Source organism: Polypterus senegalus, chromosome 11 (genome assembly GCF_016835505.1).
Source record: "Polypterus senegalus isolate Bchr_013 chromosome 11, ASM1683550v1, whole genome shotgun sequence".
Classification (NCBI taxonomy): domain Eukaryota; kingdom Metazoa; phylum Chordata; class Cladistia; order Polypteriformes; family Polypteridae; genus Polypterus; species Polypterus senegalus.
The window spans coordinates 141313647-141335671 of NC_053164.1; the positions used below are offsets into that span (position 1 = coordinate 141313647).

General features: G+C 36.0%; 1 protein-coding gene across 8 annotated transcripts in view; it reads right to left on the bottom strand.

Moving 5' to 3' along the window:
- Nucleotides 1–22025, bottom strand: part of abcc9 (ATP-binding cassette, sub-family C (CFTR/MRP), member 9) — a 229194-nt gene that overhangs the window by 174433 nt on the left and 32736 nt on the right. For 7 of the 8 annotated variants that reach the window (XM_039769711.1, XM_039769709.1, XM_039769708.1 and 4 more), the window contains exons 3-9: nt 17806–17947; nt 15823–15944; nt 11345–11511; nt 9191–9433; nt 8228–8425; nt 3562–3726; nt 1618–1773 (exon numbers count right to left, since the gene is read on the bottom strand). In XM_039769711.1, coding sequence (XP_039625645.1) covers nt 1618–1773; nt 3562–3726; nt 8228–8425; nt 9191–9433; nt 11345–11511; nt 15823–15944; nt 17806–17947 — 1193 coding nt within the window. Of the gene's footprint in view, nt 1–1617; nt 1774–3561; nt 3727–8227; nt 8426–9190; nt 9434–11344; nt 11512–15822; nt 15945–17805; nt 17948–22025 lie in introns of those variants that run through there. The other variant, XM_039769713.1, reaches the window with a different exon arrangement.

A 22025-nucleotide genomic window follows, 5' to 3' on the forward strand; every position in this document is an offset into this window, starting at 1 on the left:
TTGTCTTATGGAGCCACAATTTTGAGATCTTTTAGTTGACAGATGCTCTGCCATTACTAGTTAAGGACAACCAGGAAAGTGTAGCTCATAACATCACCAGGTCAAACATATAAATGTCACCATTGTGCACTTACTCATCTTCCAAGTAAGCTGATACAACTTGAAGCCCTCACTTAATTTTATATGAGTGTAATATTGATCTCTGGTTACAAAGACTGTGTGTTTTAACTGCACCCTTCTGTTTACACCCTATCGCTGCTAACAGAGCACTTTATTGGTTTTCAATACGATCAATATAGTGCTTGAAGTGGAAACAAATAAATGGCAGTACTGTCTGTTTTTGTCTGCTTCTTTGTCGTCCCGCTGTTCAAATTTAACAGAAGTTCTTAAGCAATCTTTCTCCCATCAAAGTTTTGCGGGGTGTCCCTTGGAAATATATACACACTTTCTAAATATATTTTGAGGTTATTTCAGTGGAGCAATGTTTTCCTAGATGGGCAGTCTTTTCAAACTAGAATATTTTTATATTCTTCAGTTATTTACATCTGAAACAGAACTGTCCTTCTCTCATGGACGTCTGACATCTGACCACCCTAGTGAATTACAGTAACAGTAAAATAGTCAATCATTATAATCGGCAGATAACGGATCTGAAACTTTGGCTTAGTGTAAGGTAAATAGTACTGGTCTAATGTTTATTTGCTCTGTACGCAACTGATTTCACTCAAAAAGGTGTTTCATTCATATCTTGATAACCCTTCTTGCTTGCATTCTTATACTTTTACGGGTAGTATGATCATATAACTTACTTGTTCCGACTTAAAGCATAAGGAGGGCGAAGATGCAAGCAGAAATTTATACATGTACCAAGATGGACTTGCATGTGCACAATCAGGCAGTAACTGTGACTTCCTACCTGCGCACACAATCTGATGGTGTTTTATTAACTTGTACTGAGGACCTGTTTGCAATCAGTAGGGACTTATCAGAAGTGAAAATGAGGAAAATCTGCAAAATATACAAGTTGGCATAACTGCTGTGAAGGTAAAATTGGAACAATAAACTAATTTGTAGTTAAGATCGCACAGGATGTTTTTCCATTTTAAGACAGATGGGTCTGCAAATTTACCAATGCTTTTCAGGAATTGTAAAACAATGTACAGTGTAATCTGTTAAACATATCTCAATGAAAACTGAGTTGTCTTGACAAATTTCCTTGAAGAATAAATGTGTCACATTTCAACAAAATCGGTCCACAGGTGACCGAGTTGTTTAATGCAGACAGAGAGATGGACGGACAGACAGATAGACTAGGTTCTCACAATAGGCGCTTGTTGTCTTTTCTGTGTTCAGAAAACAATTCCCTGCCTTTGGAATTGCCATAAACAAATGTGAAAAAGAAAATTTTCTGCCTGCCCAAGTTTATCTCTGCATTTTTATTATGTGATAACGTAAGTAGTTAAAGCTCAATAGCAAATATTGTTCCTCATATTATGTGTTTTAAAGCTACACAAAGTACAAATTTATAAAAGAATTTTTTATTCTCCTTTCATTTAATTTCAATCAAATTGAAGTCTACATGCATAAAATAAAGATATACATAAAACACTCCCCTACCTGTACAGGCATGGCCCACAGATTTGGGCACAAGAACAGGAACCACATAAGCTGGTTGGTTTCAATGGCCACCAAATTATTGATTTGGCCCAAGGTCATTTCTCCCATTGACATATTAGATGTGGACAGTCGGAGAATCTTATTATAAATCATAGCCTAGAACAAAAAACAATCGTGTACCATTATACAGCAAGAAGTAAAATTAAAAACACTGCTTTAACACGTGGGTAAAGTGATACAGAATTATCAACCTGTACAAAAATCTTTCACAAAAAGAAAAATACACAATTACTAATATTTCTGATAAAATACATTAGTAGCGTTTGATCTTAGGTTATTAGGCCCTCATAAACATAAAATATCCATTCATCATCAAATTGCCATTATTCAAAAGTAATAAGAGGGAGTATTAGAAAAGCTACATATCCACAAGACTCCCCTGGCTGCACTGTCAGAGTATGTGAGAATCTACACCTTCAATATATATAAAAAGAGTAAATCCTAACAATTTGAAATTAAATTGTTTCATGTTGCGTTACAGTTATTCATTGCGTAATACAATTTCATTCTGATTGGATTTGAAATTAACAAACAAATTCTTTTCAAACTTACACTTTTACTGTAAAACTTCAATAAAAACAATTTTTTGAATTACATTTTCGTCAATATCACATTGAATTTTGACTCCGTGTTCGCCACGTATAACTGCTTGTGTTTGAAGTTCGTTTTGTTTCCCTCTATTAAATAAAACAACCTTTTCAAATGTTTGTCTCTGTAATTTGTTAATTGTCTTTGCAAAAGCTATTCTAACGGAAAACTGTTAACATTTTAATAGGAATGGCATATCAAGATCTCCTTTGTTGTCTAATGTTATCCGTGGAAGATGTACTACATTACCTTTCTTGGATACATACTTCTTTCTACAGTAATACAGTGGAAGACCGAAAGTTGTTAACGGTTGTAGATATTTGTTGGGATATTGTAAGTTGATGTTTTTGTCTTCCGCACAATCACCACCAACTGTTTCAGCATAGTCTATTGATACACATTTAACCAATTTGCTGTGTAACTGGTCATCATTTTTTGCGTTAATTCATTTGACTTCAGCATTTCTCTGTGCTAGGAATGTCCGTGTACTCATTTTTTACTGTTGATAACCCCTCGTGATGAAATTCTTCAATAAGATTTGGATATAATACGTCTTCTTTAATTTGACTTAAAGTGAGGAAAAGGTTAAAATTTATAAGACCTTAGAGAGCAGAAACTATGTCTGTCAAAACTATTCACATGAATGAGATGTGAGATTACCGTATGCGTGGTTAAAAATGGTTGAGAGGAGGGTGTGACTTGAAAAAACCTCATGGCAAAAGTCTCATCTCGCAGGACTTGAAAAAATCTTCCAAAAAGTCTTGTGGCATTGCAGGATTTTTTTATATAATAGAGAGAAATGTTATATAAGTGTGATTTGACTAGTAATAAATCATACTGTACAGGTTGCTTCTCATAAGTCAATCCCCAAGAATTATACAATAAACCATAACACATAAAATAATATGTACCTGTACCTATAGTTCTAAACTATATTTGAAAGGACATCAAAATGTAACAGCCAAAAAAATATGCCGTAATAACAAATATGTGGTGTATGTTTTTGGACTCCAATACATAAAACACCATGCAGAAATATACATATACATGTACATTATAGGACAAACTTGCAGAAATGTATAATACACAAGCAAGAGCTGCACATAACATTAACAAGTAAGGAAGGAAAGAGCAGGCTATGACACAGCATATTACACAAGGTTTTCTTAGTTTTTCGAGAACCACTTACATTTCTGCTTATAGGTTTAATATAATAAGTTGTGCAGTTTTAACTTGTGCCCCGCAATATAAAATAAAAAGGTACAGAATTGAAAAGAAATATAAAGCAATCCTTACCAGCAGTGCCCCCCGTAGGTTGATGCCAGTCTCAATGGTTACATAGTAAGAGGCTTGTAGGAATGTCCTCTGAAGAACTAGAGCTAAGAACAATAACACAGCCAGAACAAAAGTTTTCTCTAGGAGTTCATCAGTGGAGAGGAAATAAACACCTAATATTTTAGCCTAAAAAAAAAAAAAGGCATCTCTAAAACTGATGATGATAAAAAAGATCTCTTCAGTCAATGCTATTTGTATTTACAGTTACTGAAAAAGTGTTTCACTCAACAATTTTTATTTATTACTTACTATTGGTTTCTTGGAGTGATGACAGAGATCAATGTTTAATCATATTTTAATAGGAGGGCTTTCTTCCCACATCATCAAAGACATGCACTTTAGGTTAATTTCTGATTACACATTGGCTCCAATGTTAAGCAGGCTTTGTGACCAGGGCCTTTTCCTGTCTTGTACCCAGTTCTGCTATGATAGGCTATTACCCCTCAAAATCAAGAATTTCATTAAACAGGTTGGACAGTTTTGTGTTATATTGTGTATCATACTTGATCATACATCAATTTATTATAATAGGAATCCCAGCAATGGACCAAGCAGTAATATACATACTATTAAAAGAAAAAAATTCCTGCATGAACGGTGTTGATGGTGTATGAATTGGACACCACTGTGCCCAACTGTGTTTAACACAAAAACAAAATTTGTCTTAACTGGAAAATAAACGGCAGGAAATTTTAATCCAATAAGAAGAAAAACTCACAAATCCAAAGCAGCCAACACTGCACAAAGATGCATACCATCCAAAAAGGGGGTTCCATGTGCTATAGAACCTGTTGTCCCCATTTCATTCATTTGGTATTTTATATTACTTTTCAAAGCACTACAGCATATAATTGTACAATTTTATACAGAATTACAGACAGATCCCTCCTTTACAATTGCAAAGCATTTGATAGTAAATTCAACTAGACAAGACAAGTTAAAAGAATAAAATGCTGCAACTGAAAGAATGTTCGCTTTATAAAGTAGAATATAGACAGGCATTGAACAGATATGTAAGCCTGTTGCTGTATTTCTCTTCTGCTTGTAAGGTAGTTACCATGCCTGGATAGAAGTCTAATTGAAGAACTAACTTAGCTTATGCCATTATCCAAGGCAACTTGCAAAATAAATAGATAAGTGATTTGCTCAAAGAGACTCATCAGGAACTAAATTAGCAGTCTTAGGAATTAAAGTCAGGTGCCTTAGCCACTCTGCTGTTATGACTATCCCTGCTTTTAGTTAAGTAGGAATGTCATCAGTGGCATTTCCATGGGATGTCTCATGCAGTTGCACCATTACCCAGTTTCATATTTCAGGCATCGGGAGCTGTAACCAAACAACTAGGGGATAGGAGACATAGAAGAATGATGACTGTTTAAAAAAAAACAAAGAATTCTGGTTGATTCCATATGTGCTAATAACTATTTAAAATTATGTAATTGCAAATAATGTAAATACACACAATACAATGCAAGCACATTAACATAAACAAGAATAACAAGTGCATGTGCTATACACAATAATTCAGCAACTTCAAATCAAAAAGTGATAAAAAAGCCAATAAAAAGATAAACAAAAAGACAGTTCATGAAGGATGGACAGAAAAATAATCGAAAACAACAAGTTAAAAGTAACACAAAATCACAGTTTACTTCCAGCCAAAAATTTAAACAAATCGGAAGTATGCTATCCTCACTAATATATACAAACTTAAACTCTGTGCTCCAGCAACTCAGTAGTAAAGAAATTCTCTCACGCCAGAAGGCTGGTCGAAAGACGACCCCTTGGCAAGTTGGACTTCAGTTTTATTGCACTAGCCCTTTTGTCTAGCTAATCCTCACTCAAGTCTTCCAGCGTCCTCCATTAGCAAGCGACGTCGAGTTATGCACCTTACATCGCACTCTGATCTGGTGTAGTTTCCCAATCTAAAATCTCCAAACACCTTGTCCTGGCTGTTCATTTAGCTCTTCAGTAAGTTACCCTAAGGACCTGTACCTTATGAGGGGCCAAACAGGCCATAAATCCTATATTGTTGTGTGTTATCTGTTGGTTTGTGTGCTTACAATACTGGTTTCATTCATACAGTATGAACTACAGTATATTGGTCTGTGTCCACATACTATCGGTGTGTATTTTTGTGTGTAATCTATTGGTTTACATGTGACTGAACACTATTGGTTCATTTGTGTTTCCTGTTGGTGTGTGTGCTTACAATACTGATTTCATATAAACTGTAAAGTTACGAGTACATATATTATCAGTTTCTACATGTATACTATTGGTTTGCATATGAATGGTCTATCTAGGGATTGCTAAAGAGTAACATTTGATGTTTTTGAGAGAGAGATCACAGCTACGTGTGTTTTAGAGGGTACCTGCTCATTAGCAGAGATATCACGGCCACATGCTTTTCTCCCCACGTGGGGCACGTTCTCCCATCAGAGCTGAATACGATCAGATACAGTGGCAACATTTGATGTTGAATTCCACCTAACTTCTGCTTGGTCAGAGATACCTTGCCAACTTTTAAAATTTTTGGCAAAGAGATCACAGCTACATTCTCACCCCTGATAGCAAAACCAAAAATATCGTATATCAAGAAGCCCTCGGATAGCTCGGAAAGCTATCAATATAAATTCTTCTCAATACAAATTATTACATTTTGTTTTAATTTTTTTTATTGATTTTTAAAGTATGTCCTGTTTCACTACTACGTGGCCGGAGCTGTGTGAGACAGGTAGTAGTTCATATGAATTCGACCAGCATTCTATGCATGGAAATAAATGAAGCATGTATGTAAACCAATAGTATTCACATGTAAACCAAAATTTAACAAAAATATATGATTTATGGCCTGTTTGGCACACTTAGCTATTTTCTTTCCCTAGCAGCTTAGGGCACACACTTTGTCGCTGAACTGCTTCATTTTGAAGAAACCTCCTGATTTTAAGGCTTCCAAATCAGTAAAGCACCATATACAGACATACACAGATGGTTTTAAATTTCTAACAGTAGTGCACATTCCTCAATTCAATATAAACATCATGAAGAGATGTTCAGACCATTTTTCACTCTTTTCAGTGGAATTAATAGCTATAATTTTGGCATTAGTTTGGGTAGAGGAAATTTGTTCAGATTCAGAGGCTGATTTATTATCAATCTAAAGTGAAGATAGTAAATTGAGACCTAATATGATTATGGAAAACCTGGATATATTTTGGGCTCTATGCAACCCATGTAGGTATAGTGGGAATTTAAGTGGTTATTAAATTCTCTAAGAAAGGTTAGAGTAAAACACCTATAGATATCAGAGTGGCACTGAGTTTAAGTGAAATAAAAAGTCTCTGTAAAACAAAAATTGAAACGTTATAGCGAGAAAGGAGGAAAATGGGAAATACAGCTTGGCATCTATTCCTGATTCAAAATTCAATTTATGGGAATATCTTTACCTAGAAGCACAGAAGGGATGATATTGTTATAAAGAGATCAAGAATATGTCACCGTGGGTTAAATGGCAATCTAAAAATGTGGAAGACACCAGATGGGAACTGTAAGGAATGTTTAACAACAGAATCCATTGTACAAGTCTTATTGCAGTGTAAAAATTATGAAACAGAGAGAACTTGGCTGAAAAAGCAGTTAATGTGTTTAGGATTCCAAGACCTAAGTTTAAAAAAATATATATTAGGAAAGTCGAATAAAAGAGAAGAGAGATACGATAACATATTAAAATGTTTGAAACTTTCAGGAATATATAAATGGATTTAAGGAGTATTAACTCCTCCAGTACAAAAGATGGCAGTAATGCACCACAGAGTGTAAAAACTGGCAATTAAAAAGAAGAAGAAATCCTTTGGAGCTCCTCACAAAGAGACACCATTTTTCCCTTGATAAAGTAGTAAAACAACAAGTAAGTAACTTTAAGTAACTTTTACCTCTATGAATATTATACATTCATGATAAGCTATAAATAATTCTGTCATCACTTTTAATTTTATATTGAACCAGATCTTGGCTTATCCTACTCCATTGTGAAGACCACAATACTAAAAATAAAAATTAAAAAATCTTATTCTTAATCACCTCTGCTCCATTATCATTACATTTATCTTTCCTTACATTTTTGTGCATGGTGTTTTGTTGGCTACATTCCACAGTTCTTCCATCTATTTTCCTACCACAGTAAACATCAAGTGCAAGACAGGAACAATCTCTGAACAAGTAATCAGTCCATCACAGAGTGAAAACACACATATCTGGGTCAAATTACAATCATCAAACCACACAGATTGCATGTCCATGGACTTTGGAAGGAAATTTATGTTGGGCACAGTTCGAACATGCAAACTCCACACAAGGAAAAGCCTGGGTTTGAACCCTAGTCTTCTCATTTGCATCACAGCAGTGCCACCACTGTCACACACAATGCAACGTCTTTAATCAATTACCAATTACATTGGTCATTTATATCATTAAATGTCTGAATATCAAAAGCTTAAAAGGGCAATCCTTTATATATGCAGAAAATGTTAAAAATATATATTAAAATATTCAATAGCATTACAACAGTATTCTCCATGCATTAATGCCTTCACATGTTTGTTCTGTCTTTAACAGCTTGACTTACATCAGGTGGGCTTGTTTTGCAGGAGTTGCTCTGATCACCGAGTCGCATTACAATGCCTGAGATACACAATGGTCCAGCAAAACCCAGAAGATCAGCCAAATAACGAAATGTGCTGCTTAGGAGGATTGGCCGTCCGAAGGCCCGATACATTGACTTCCAGATGGAGGGGGCTTTATCAGGTTCATCTGCTAACTTCTTCTAAAAAACCAAAAAGGAAGCAAGGAACATCATAACAATGCATGAAGCACAAGAGCAGCATTAATATTTAACTTACAATTTATGTGTTTCAGCTTCATAGACAGATAGTTTTTACTCATGTTTATCTCTGATTATTTGATTTTATATGTTTTAAGATATTGTTCATCATTATTTAGGAATGCAGTTACAACTCATATAGCGATATACAGTAGATATAGTCTTCTTTTTGCACATATTTTTACTTATTATTATTTACTTATTATAGCCTGTTGCTTTCCATGTCATAATATGACAAATTTCTAAATACCTTCCAGTAATTTTAATACACAGTAAGATATATTTCATTTTTTATATACTTCATTTTCATTAATTTAGCCCACATCTTTAACATATTTTTGGTATGAGTGGTAACAGTATATATTTTCAGAAACTAAAAGTCAGAACAATCTGTAGGTTAACATTGATAATGAATTTTACTATTTCACAAATATATCAATGAATGAACCTTGTGTTACTCAGGAATATCTGTCCAATTATGGAGGGCAGCCTTTGGTATATTTAGCTGATGCTTTTACACATTTCTACAAGTTGAACACTGGCTGCTGCAGTGACTTGCTACTGGACTGTAGGAGGCAATGGAATGGCAGCTTTGTGGTTTACAATCCAATTCCTTAGCCACTAGGCCCTACACACAACTCCTTAGCCAATAAGCCCCACAGAGAACTCGATAAACCCCTGAGATTCCCCCAAACAAGCCTTACAAACCCTTTGCTCCTCATAGGTTTCCTTCAGCCTTATGTAATTTGTCAAGGCTCTCATTGCAATGGGAAGTTTGCCAATCTTTTTCAAGTCTATTGGTCTCTTGTGGGCACCAACAATCACATGGTTCATCCACCAGTAGGTAGCTTTGGAGAGTAAGTTCACAAATGGCTGCAGAAACCGCACACCAAGGTCTTGCAGGTCTTCTGGGGGCTTCACCTTCTGTGGGCTTGTGAAAAACACATACTTCTGTAGAAGGAAAAAATATATTTTAACATCAACAGGTAAGACTAAAAAGCTAGGAGGGAAGAAGATTTTAAACCTCTGAAATTAAGATTCATGTTGTACCTGGGAATTAGTAAAGTGAAAATGTAGTGTTTATCTAAGCAGAGAGATCAGAGCAGGATTTTGATTCAATAGATTGTAAAAATTTCACAAGCAAACCATGACTAAGACTAAATTTGAATTTATGTTGTCTCTGAAAGCTCTGCCTCAAAGAGAAAACTATCACACACTTATTATTAACTCCTTCTACACCTATAAGGTAGTTAAATGACATCATCATACAGATTACAAAAATGGAGACTTTTTATTTACTGATATGGGCTTTCTTTATGTCCTGTAATGCATTTATTTGAAGGGAATTAACATCAGAATGGGAGACACATTCTGGGGCACACCTTATATTATCAGCACATGGATGGAAACCTACATCAAGGAAACAACTGTGAAAATAAGGAGGGAAGGAAGGAAGCAATACACTGCCATGTGAGCATGTAGAATTATATAAAAATTCCTTGGGAATTAACATCAGAATGGGAGACACATTCTGGGGCACACCTTATATTATCAGCACATGGATGGAAACCTACATCATATACTTTTATAATTATACTTTTATAATTATATAAAAAGTAAGAAGCAACACATTTGAATTGTTTTTCCTCTATAACATGTTGAAAGCTAAACAGCCAGTCTGACAACCAATAAGGGATCTTTTTCATCTTCATTATGAGATTAGTCTTTTTACCCTTTATCATGTAAATGCGGGTCCAGACATACTCTTTCTAATTCTCATACAGTAAGATATGTAAATTTCCCCTTGGCATTAATAAAATATCTATCTATATATATATCTGTCTACAAGACAGTGGATTTTCTAGCTGATTCCTTGACTACCGGTACCCTATGAGGTGTTATGGTGCTTAGCTGCCAATTTTTAAAATAAGAAGCACTAAAAAAATAACTTTACAACCAATGCTTATTTTACACTGCACTTTTCCTGAAATACTTTGCAAGCATAGATTCATACTAACATTGCTTACACATATTTTTTTCTTCTTATAGTTCCTGCACCGATTAGTTAAATAACTCACTTATAAATGGGAGTAAACAGTTGCTAAGCAAAAAAGGATAATTTTCATCACCTGCTGGATCATAACAATAGTAAGCAAAATAAGATAGCTAGAATTTGACAAGTTCTGTCAAATATTGCAAAGAATATGGAGCTAAAATTCAAGGAATGTTCATAAGATAACAACTTGAGGAATATTTTGAGAAGACACTATCTGAAACTAAAATGAGGCATAAAGTTTTGATTTCATGAGAAAAAGAAACATCTGTAAAGTGCGTAGTCTTTAGTCACCACAAAGTATCACACCAGGAACTGGCAGGAAGCACTGGTCAGAAAAGGTTAGACACACGCAGCAAGAATACAGTTAAGTAATAAACATATCGAGACTCTCTCTCCCTGTCAGATGATTTATGAATTCTAAAATGAGAAGTTTGGGGTTTTTGGTACAGCTAAGCAGAATTTCATTGATAAAACAGATTACTGGCTAACTACTGAGAAAAAAGAGCAGCTAGAGGAATTAAAAAATACTACCCTTGTCCAGTTATAATCTTATTTGGTTTGAAATGTTATCTTCTTTTGCATTTTACTGTAACTCACGCTACTATAATATACATGCTTTAAAGAAAAAAACAGAAAAAACAACCTACAGTTTGCTTATTTTTTTCCCAGGTTCACATACTATCAAAGGAGTATACCCAAGGTAAAAGTACTATACTACTGAAATGTTAAAATGACAGGAAATCTGAGACACTGCAGTTCTCAACCTGGAATTGTATGAAATGCGGTCATACATTTAACACACTTACCCTGACCCTGATCACGTTGATTTCCACTGCCATCAGTAAAGCATACAGAATGACAAGCATTGCGGTAATGCAAAAACGAAGATGTTCTATTCCCACGCTGACCTCACTATATTTCACAAGTTTAATGGTTTTTGTGATGAATGCAAGTATCCAGTAAATAAAAAGTGCTGTGGAAAAACAAGCAAAAATTTGAAAGTTTTTTCACCACTCCCCAATTGCCTCTTCTTCACAACAAATAGTCAATTGTGGTATTGACATCTCCAAATTGAAATATCAACTTGTTTTTCTCCTTATAAAACATAGTGTTGCACTACTAAACCTCATCTTCTCACTCTCAACATTCTTACTAGCAAATCGAATATCTGAGCTATATAATTGCAGAAAAATACACACTCTTGGACATTTGATTTACCCAGGTATATATTAAAGTTTTGTCTTATTCATTATTATTGCATCTTCAGTATAGGCTTAATTAGATTGACTTCTCCTCTGTGGATGTGACATTTCCTTTAATAGCAAGCCCATTTTGCTGTTTAGAACTTTAAATTCAGAATTCAAGTATACTTAATAGTAATGATGTGCGACGAATGAACAAACTAGTTCTTTTGTACGTGTCTTGGGGCATCATTCCATGCTCACTTTGAGATGTATAAAAACTAAACTTGGTGTAAGGCAACACAAACAGCAGTATAACAACAGCAGCCTCATACTGTATGTGCACAAGTTTCTGCTTGGTTTTGCAAACTTGCAGCACCCAGCATCAAAGCAATGCTACTGTTTCTGTGTGGGGTCTCTTTCTTTTGTAGTTTCACATCAATGGCAGAGGATTTATCAAATACACTGAAATGAATTGCTTATCGTTTATAAATTTAATTCACTTTATTGTAATCATTCTGTAACAATACAATGCTGCACAGAATGGCCAAACTGTTCCAACTACCACAGCTGTCTCAGCATTATTAGAAGACATCTCAAACAGAAGAATTAGAAGAGAGCACATATTTATAGATGATGATGACTGGCTTCTAAGTTCATTTCGATTATAAGAACTATTCATTTTGAAGCTGGTGCCAGCTTTAAAAAGGCAGACTTTGAAGAATTGTGCTCTACCTGCTCCTTTGTAAGTTCTGTCCACTCTCTTGTTTTTAGCCACAGGAGTTTTTCAACATGAACTTGCTGACCAATCGCGTATTTCGCAAACCTCACTGAATCACTCAATGCCAGCTGTATAGGATGATATTATCCGCTTGTCATCCAGATATATAAGATTTCCTTACACTGTGGTTGAACTGGGAAGCATCAAAGTGCAATTTGTATCAATGTCCAGTTTTCCAAATGTAACCAGAGTGGTCAACTGCATGCACATTACTATTGCAACAATGCTGGACAAGTTAGGCAGGAATGAATCACCAAAGTAATGAGCTACCATTACATCATCTATAGGAGGAGAGTCTAGAAAAATATCAACTCCACACAGTCGCAGGTGCTTTTTCCAACTAGTGCAGAAAAAGGCAAGCAGTCTTTTTAAGGATAGTGAGGATCAAAGAGCCATGTAAAGAGCAGAGAATCTATCAGTTGAGGCGTTTGGTGCTGGCGCTACACTATAAATTTGCTTATGCAAACAGAAAGCATTTCCACTCTATTAATGTGCTGCTCTATGGTAAGTGTGTTGCATTGTGCTGGCATGTAGTGTGCTGCATTATGTGGCACACAATCATGGTCTGCCTGTATCTGAAGAGATGCAGTATAATGAACCTGACCCTGACCCACCAAATGATCAGAGTTATAACTTTGTCTAAATGTAATTAGTAAAATTTAAAAACAGGAAATCAGCTGCAGCATTTATTTTTTAACCAATTCATTTAATGTGTGGTCAGCATCACATAGTACAGCCCTTATATTCCTTAGTTAATTGGTCACATCTCTTATAGCATCCACTATTGTATTTTGTGACTCCAGAACAGCGTTTGTCAGCACACAGCCAGATGGTAACCCAGTGGTTTCTGAGACAAAGGTGTGTGCACAGCCAGGTCCCTATGATGTGCTGGGCACAGCACACCACCACCGCCTGGAGTTGCGCCCTCAGCATGGGGGCCAGCTGTTGTAATATTGTTTGAAATAAAATAAACAGATGGCTGGCTGCGACTCGCCTTTTCAAGTCGACTTTTGATATCTGACCACTTTTTTATTTCAGGCACTGTGCGACTTTCTGAACTTGAACTTTCGAGTGTCTCCGCCATGCTGTATCACTCCATCAATTTCCTTTTGTTGCTTATGCCTCTGCTTAAGCCAACAAATAGTACACTTTTCCTTCCCTCCACTTTGCATTTGTTGAAATTCTTCTTATTTACACATGCTTTTGTTATTGTCTTTTAACAAAACACTGAACAGAAGAGGCTATTTATATTGATTTTCATATTTAAATAAGTGAAATTCTGGAAGGAATCAGGGTGGGGCTGTAGGTGCATGCATGCACATTAAATATCATATTCATTGGGATTTATAAAGTGGAAATTCATGGAACCTGGCATACACGCTGCTTTATGCATTTTGATTTTTTTATTGCATACGCACAATTCCAATTTTTTCTGTAAACCATGTTTTAGTGTGAATTCAATGCACGTTATACATTAGGCCCTTGGTCTTTGAATGATTGTACTGGTACAATGACATTAAAGAACAAATCTTTTTAAGGCATGTGCAGTGTGTGCTAAGTTGTATACTGCATTCCGCGACAGCCCGGAGAAATCATCTTAACTTCACTTTAATGGCTGTTGTCTTCAGGAAATAGCTTATCAATAAACTGTTTAAGAAAAATGGTCATGAAGACAACTAGCCAATGACTGACTTGGTAGATGACACCAAGTACCTCCCATTGATCGGTTTACGCTTACTGGATGACTATGACCGTCTCAGTGCACTGACTGATTGAATGAACCAATATGCTCCTACTAATCTGAAAAACCATTGCAAGTTTGTTCATGAACTGCAGACAAGAAACTCGCATTACAGTACACTGAACTAGTTCACCAAAAGAATCAGTTTGAGTACTAAATGGAGAAAAAAATGGAGAAAACAGACTTGCAGTACACTGAGCCTAAGTTCAGTTCACTGATGATATATGCATGGGAGAGTGCATCAGAAAGAATGGGATATAAAAAAAGAAAAGTACGGGAGATTAATCCACAACTAAAATCAATTTTATTTAGTAATAAAAGATGTAAGCACTTACATATTGTGTTTCTTTCAACATAGTCTATAAAAATGCTTGCTTATTTGATTATTATTATGTGTGAATTATTTATTTTGTTACTTCCCTTTGTGGGCAGCATGGTGGTGCTGTGGTAGCGCTGTTGCCTCAAAGTAAGGAGACTTGGGTTCGCTTCCCGGGTCCTCCCTGCAGTGAGTTTGCATGTTCTCCCTGTTTCTACACGGGTTTCCTCCGGATGCTCTAGTTTCCTCCCACAGTCCAAAGACATGTAGGTTAGGTGCATTGGTGATTCTAAATTGTCCCTAGTATGTGCTTGGTGTGTGTGTGTGTGCATGTCCTGCAGTGGGCTGGTGCCCTGCCCGGGGATTTGTTCCTGCCTTGTGCCCTGTGCTGGATGGGATTGGCTCCAGCAGACCCCCATGACCCCGTGTTAGGATATAGCAGGTTGGAAAATGACTGACTGACTACCTTTTGTAGATTTTAAACTATACTATAGCTTGTTGTTTTTGAAGTGAACAAATCAGTGAATCAAAGATTCAAATTATTTTGGTGAACTGAACAAAATGAATCGAATCACTAAAATGAATCGTTTTGCAAATCACTACTTGCCAGGACAAAAACATAAGGCTTCTTACTTTTTTCTCATGTTATTCATTACTTTTTACTGTCTTTTTAGTAACAGAAGGCTTTATTGTACTTTTTGTCTGACTTATTATTATTATGGGTATGGAGGGTCGCTAATCTTGCCTCCTCTTATGACAAAGAACACAAATGATGCTTCAACAGAAAAAAAAACAAAACCTGTATAACAATAAAATATAAAAAAAGATGTGATTTTTTTTTATCATATTGCTAGTGTTCAAAATCATTACAGTGTTTTTCGGATAAACACTTCTTATGGCTACATTTCTTAAAGAGTGAATGTTACATTTAAAACCCAGTAACACTGGAGTCTCACGCAATTTACTATTATCCTAACAATTTAATATTTCTTTGTTTTAATTTTGCCCTTTCCCATTAGGTAATCTCATTCATTATACACAGAAAAATGTTAAATGCACTGCAATTATTTTTTTACATTTTTTAGGATTTTTTTAAAAATAAACTTATGAATGCAATTTCATCACTTACATAAATTATCTCAAGATTGCAAGGTTTTGCTGATGTAATCAGGTACTACCATATATACTGGAGAAGCAATTATACCTGCTCATAGACAAAACGTTTTCAAGTCTGTTATTATTAAACAGTTACAGCTCTGACTTACCTAAAAGTAGTTTTGGGAAGTTTGACGTCTCTATATTGTGGTAGTAAACGATTGATGTAATGGCAGCAATGAAGCCCATTAAAGCAGGCATAAAAAGATGAAGATGGGGAGTCTGCATGCACCTACAATACAGATAGAGTCAAACATAATGAGAAAATCATTTGCACCATGAAAATGTTTTTTGTTACATAAAAAAACAAGGTAATTTTATTTTCTGTTTTAACCAAGATCCTAATCTGAGGCAGATTATTATTTTTTTACTTGAGCTTCCTTATAATTTATGCATGCTCTGAAAATGTAGATATGGAAATACCATGTATTATGTGCTCAAGTTCACATTATTGTAACGCATCAACCAAAAGTAATGCTTATTTTCATGCCCATTTAAAGACAACAAAAGTTAATTTTATATAAGAAGTTTCTCAGTACTAAAGAAATGTCTGAGTATTTGGCATTAATGTATATGATAATACATTATATCATATTCATTCTTAATAAAATAATAAGTATTTGTGTGTCTATGTATCTGTGTCTCCATCCAGTTGTTCTGTCTCTGACAATCCAACAGGTGGTGCATCACAAACATTTGTAGTAATAAAATGCATTGCATTTTATCATTTCAACTTATAGCACATTACAAATGTTAAGACTGCTTTTACCAAATGGCACATAACTGAGACATAAGCTTTTCATGTTTCATAACAACAGATGATGCATCTCAAACATCTGTAGTGATGTATTTTAATGCTACAAAGGATTATGATGCATCATTGTGTGGAATGACAAATTCAAGACATTCTGTTATTATCTGCATTACAAAATACATTCCAATATAGTGCACCGCAAATGTTAACCCTGAGGTCAACACTGATTACTTATATTTCAACATGTCTTATAAGGATAGCACTGCTAATTTAAGAAAAATGTGCCACACTTTTTACTATTTGTATGAACAATTAAACACTGGTTAAAAGTAAAAACACTACAGGAATTCCTCAAAAAAACTCTTCAAAGGGACAGTATGTAGCATTCACAATTTATGTTATCACTGCCACTTTAACACTTTCTTTTATTTTTTCTATGCTTTTTCTACCAAATGTGTGAAAACTTCACTAATTGCTTCACCGCCTAACTTTACATGGTAACTGCAATCTACATAAAACTAGGTCAGAAACTGCTTAATATTCCACTGAGAGCACCTTTTGTTTAAAATTTCATAAATTAATTGATTAATGAAGGAACATTATTTTTCTATCTAAACTTAGTCAAAACATCTAAAGAAATAATGCATCTTCTGTATAACAATTTTCTTTATTAATTTATGAGACATCAACAAGAATTTATATCTAGCATTAAAAGAGCATGTTTGTCTCTCTAAACACATACATCTCCAAAACAATATGTACACTCAGCAGTGATCACCCAGGTATTATTTTGGCAAAAGGATTTCTTATGCTTATTAAAGACATCTGATATATTGTTAACTATTTCTGCAACATATTCAACTCTGCAGTGGGCTGGCGTCCTGCCCGGGGTATTGTTTTCTGCCTTGTGCCCTGTGTTGGCTGGGATTGGCTCCAACAGAACCCCGTGACCCTGTAGTTAGGATGTAGTTGGTTGGATAATGGATAGATGGATGGATGGATTCAACTCCAATGAAATTTAAATTTGCACAGAGCAGGCTAAATGTGCTTAATGTTTCGAATAATAATAGGATTGCAGGAAATGCCAGTGACATGTGACTGAGTTATTAATGAAATTTTCATGGGGGTACCAGGCAGCACACTGTCTAGTTGTTTAAAAACTAAAATGAGCAGAAAATATAATGAGTAGGAGCTACAGAAAATTCAACAGAATTATTTGACATTAACAAGAATACTGAATCATGCAGTAAAATAATTTAACTTAACATGCAATTTTATCCTAGCAAGTTATTGTTGTGACCTGTTAACATCAAACAAAAAGTATTAACTGACAACTTACTCATTTGAAACTATTCCTTCTGCTATTTCGCACACATGAACAAATAAGAGTGCAAATGTTAGGATCCATCTTAGGTTGTGTCCTGGGAAGTGTAACCAGGTGTTGTGATGAATCTGAACCTTAGAACTCTGACTTCCCCAACCTGTACCAATCAGACAATAATAATTAGTTTTGGTGTGGCACTGAGAGCCCATGAGTATCAGAGACAGATTAGCCTTTACATCACATGACAAACCTTCCCTGCCTAGCAAAAAGAAGGATCAACAAAATAATCAAACTTTATTTTACAAAATATCCATTTCAAAATACTTTACAAAAAAATTGATTCATTATTACAATGCAACTAAAGCACATAAAATAAACTAGCAACTATGAAGAGGAAAAGTCTACTAAACATAATGGTAAAAAGTATATGAGGCATATTTTTCAAAAATAAACGTATATTATTCCGCTTCTACGAAAAACTGGAAACATCTGAAATCTGCAAACCATCTTAAGAGAGCCACAGAATGATTCTCTTTAACACAAGTTTGGGTGTTCAAACTATACAAAAAGGATACATTTTATTTTAATTCTACAAGCTGTAGGCATCAAAGGTGTTCAAGGTTTCTCTAGCTATTAGAAAATGTTATGCTTTGACCACAGACGGCATTGTATCTTGCTGTACTGCTCAATAATTATATAGTGTGGCGGACAGCTGGAGGTCCATGTCTGGCCGGGACGCCCCTTCAGTAGTTTAATCTTAAAAATACATTTGTAAATATGCAGAGGGTGCCAAGAATTCATAAATTCTTGCATTATTAATGCATAGCCCATTATTTTGTTGGTCAACTGAACCAATTACAATCATAATTTAATTGGTTTGGAATAAGTAGTTTAGTAAGTTATTATTCTCATATAACACACTTGGAGCTGAAAAGCATTTTAAATTTTAACTATTTCAGGTTAAGTGCTTTATGGAAAAGTAGTTATTCTACAAAATAAACTACATATATGTGGTATTGAGGGAATACAGGTAGGTTTACGCAATCTGCATAATTCTGAGGTTGATCAATCCTCTTCACGGTGGCGCAGTGGTAGCGCTGCTGCCTCGCAGTTAGGAGACCCGGGTTCGCTTCCGGGTCCTCCCTGCGTGGAGTTTGCATGTTCTCCCGTGTCTGCGTGGGTTTCCTCCGGGCGCTCCGGTTTCCTCCCACAATCCAAAGACATGCAGGTTAGGTGGATTGGCGATTCTAAATTGGCCCTGGTGTGTGGGTGTGTTTGTGTGTGTCCTGCGGTGGGTTGGCACCCTGCCCAGGATTGGCTCCTGCCTTGTGCCCTATGTTACCATACCATATTTATTTGTTGAGCGCTTAAAAACACAGCATTACAACTGACCAAAGCGCTGTACAGTTACAACAAACAGGACTAAAAGCAAAATATTAAAAATAAACATTAAGAGAGAATTAAAACAGAGATACTAAAAACAGGTCAAGGGACCATATAAAATAGAGACAATAGCAAAAGGCAAGTGGAAAATGAAACAGGTTAAGAATTATAAGCCAATGTGAAGAAGTGCGTTTTTAGGCGAGATTTGAATGTGGCGACTGAAGCGGCTTGCCTAACCACTAAGGGCAGGGAGTTCCAGAGCCTGGGTGCACAGACGGAAAAAGCCCTTTCACCACGAGCTTTAAAACGTGCCTTGGGAACGGTTAGGAGCAGCTGATCTGCGGATCTAAGAACACGAGGGGGATTGTGACAATGGAGCAAGACACTCAAATAGGCGGGGGCTAGACCGTTTAATGCCTTATAGGTTAGGAGGAGAATCTTAAAATCAATTCTGAATCTAACCGGCAGCCAGTGTAGGGTTTTCAAAATCGGTGAAATGTGTTGGATTCTGCTACTTCCAGTTAGAAGCCTTGCAGCCGCATTTTGAGCCAGTTGGAGTCTAGAAAGCGTGGCTTTACTGATACCAAAAAGGCAGGAATTAGAGTAGTCAAGCCGGGACGTAATGAATGCATGAATTACTGATTCCAGGAGGTGGTTAGAAAGAATAGGCTTGAGTTTGGCGATTCGCCTTAGATGGAAAAAGCAGGATTTTACTGTGCTGTTGACTTGAGCATCCATTTTCAGGAACGTATCCATTTTGATTGCAAGACTGGAGACAGACGAAGTTACTGGAATGGGAAGAGAGTCGAGGCCAAGGGGTGGAGCCTGTTTGCAGTCGGGACTAAAAACAATTACAGCCAGCCAGTCCTTAATGTCAGATAGGCAGTCGAGGAGAGGTTTGGTGGAGTCAGTTGGCTTGAGGGAGAAATACATTTGGCAGTCGTCAGCATATAGGTGATATGAAATTGCATGTTTTCTAAAAATTGCACCTAAAGGCAGGATGTAGATTGAAAAAAGTAGTGGTCCTAAAATGGAACCCTGGGAGACCCCACATGGGAGTGGGACTGATTCAGATGAAAAATCGTCTAGCATGACTCTGAGAGTCCTGTTGCAGAAATATGACCTGAACCAGTCGCGGGCTAAGCCAGATACACCAGCCCAGGATTCGAGTTGGCTGGGATTGGCTCCAGCAGACCCCTGTGACCCTGTATTCAGATTCAGCGGGTTGGAAAATGGATGGATGGATCAATCCTCTCCTTAAAAATTGCCAATTGAAGATGTTATCACAGAGGGGGTGGCACATCAGCATTTTTAACTGAGTAAGCCAACATTGCTTTATTTTATTCCTGTAATTCTCAGTTTGGCCATTATTAATAGCCACAGTAACAAAGATACTTTGTTTAATACACAAAAGCACAAATGGAAGAATTGGTGGCTAAGTAGAAATCTACCTTGCCAATTTGGTAATGCTTTAGTTTTAAAGCAAAAGAGAGTGGTGGGCCAAAAGATTTAGCCAGATTTTTTTGTCGACTTAGCAGGAAGGGTGTTGTTGCAAAATATTAACAAACATATGAATTAGTACAGTGATTTGTGTATTCACGTGATTATGCAAGTTTAGCTAATGCTGCTGACACAAGCAATAAAGGCTAATCTCACCAGCCATTCATTTTTGCCACATCTGGATTTAGTAAACACATATAATATAAACTAGGCAATGCAACATGAGCACTATGTACCTAAGCTGTTTTATTAATATTTGTTTGTTTTACAAATTCTTTCTGGAATGCTGATTTAAAGAATCAGTTTTTTTTTCTTTTTGCTAAGATACAAATGTCAGTCTTCAACTTATTCAAAATTGAAATTTTATTGATGCAACTGATAGACAGTTATAACCTGAAGTAAAATTAAAAGGTAGCTCTTTTGCAGTAACACACTGCAGTATTGCACCAAGGAAACCTGCATCTGTTTTCAAAGCTACCCATAATTCCATGAAGTTTCTTACAGAGCTGGTCACATATCATTGATTTCACTGGCTTACTGATGGTTTACTTATTCTAAAATGACTGAATAAGATGTTAAAGCCAGCACCTTCAGCAAGACACTTTAACATGACTGCAAACAATTTTGGACAGGTATACATCTTTGAAATTACATGTTTTCTTCTCAGCAGAAGCTGCAGTCCTTCACAAACAGAAAAAAATTGAGGCAAGACATTTGAAGAGTGGAAAGACAGTCATAGTAATTACACAATCAAAGCAGTATTTTAGCCCACCAGTCTTGAGTTCGTTCACACATTCAGACTGTACCTTTGATTAAAGCAGGTAACAGTTGCAGCATTATAGAACATCCTATACCTCTATTGTCTTCTCTTAATAATATATTGCTGTCATCTTCATCTGTGCCTTCATTATCAGTAAAAATGTTTGAACCATACTAAACTCTGGTACATCCACCAAGTTAAACTCCACAACAGAGGAAGTTGTTTGCATTGTGCAAAAAAAAATGTAATTAGAATTGTATCTTTCTGTTAAAGAAATTTGAAGCTTCCAGTGAAACTGCAATGTATGTACAATGCATTTACAGCCTATCCACATGCAATCAGGAGCTGCCAGGGAGTAGTAAGGTATGCATGTGTTTTGTTAAGTTCCACTTGATTGTATGGAATGTTATTTTCCTCCTATAAAATTAAGAAAAAGACATGCATGTGTCCTGAGCCCTCTGGAAGGCTTATAGGATGGTGTACCATTATATGTGGGACAAAGTTGTCTGCTGAGAAATATGCCATGTGCAGAGTTTTCTGACCCTCTTGCAGGGAAGACAGAGGGGGCCACAGACGGTAACACATGTGATTT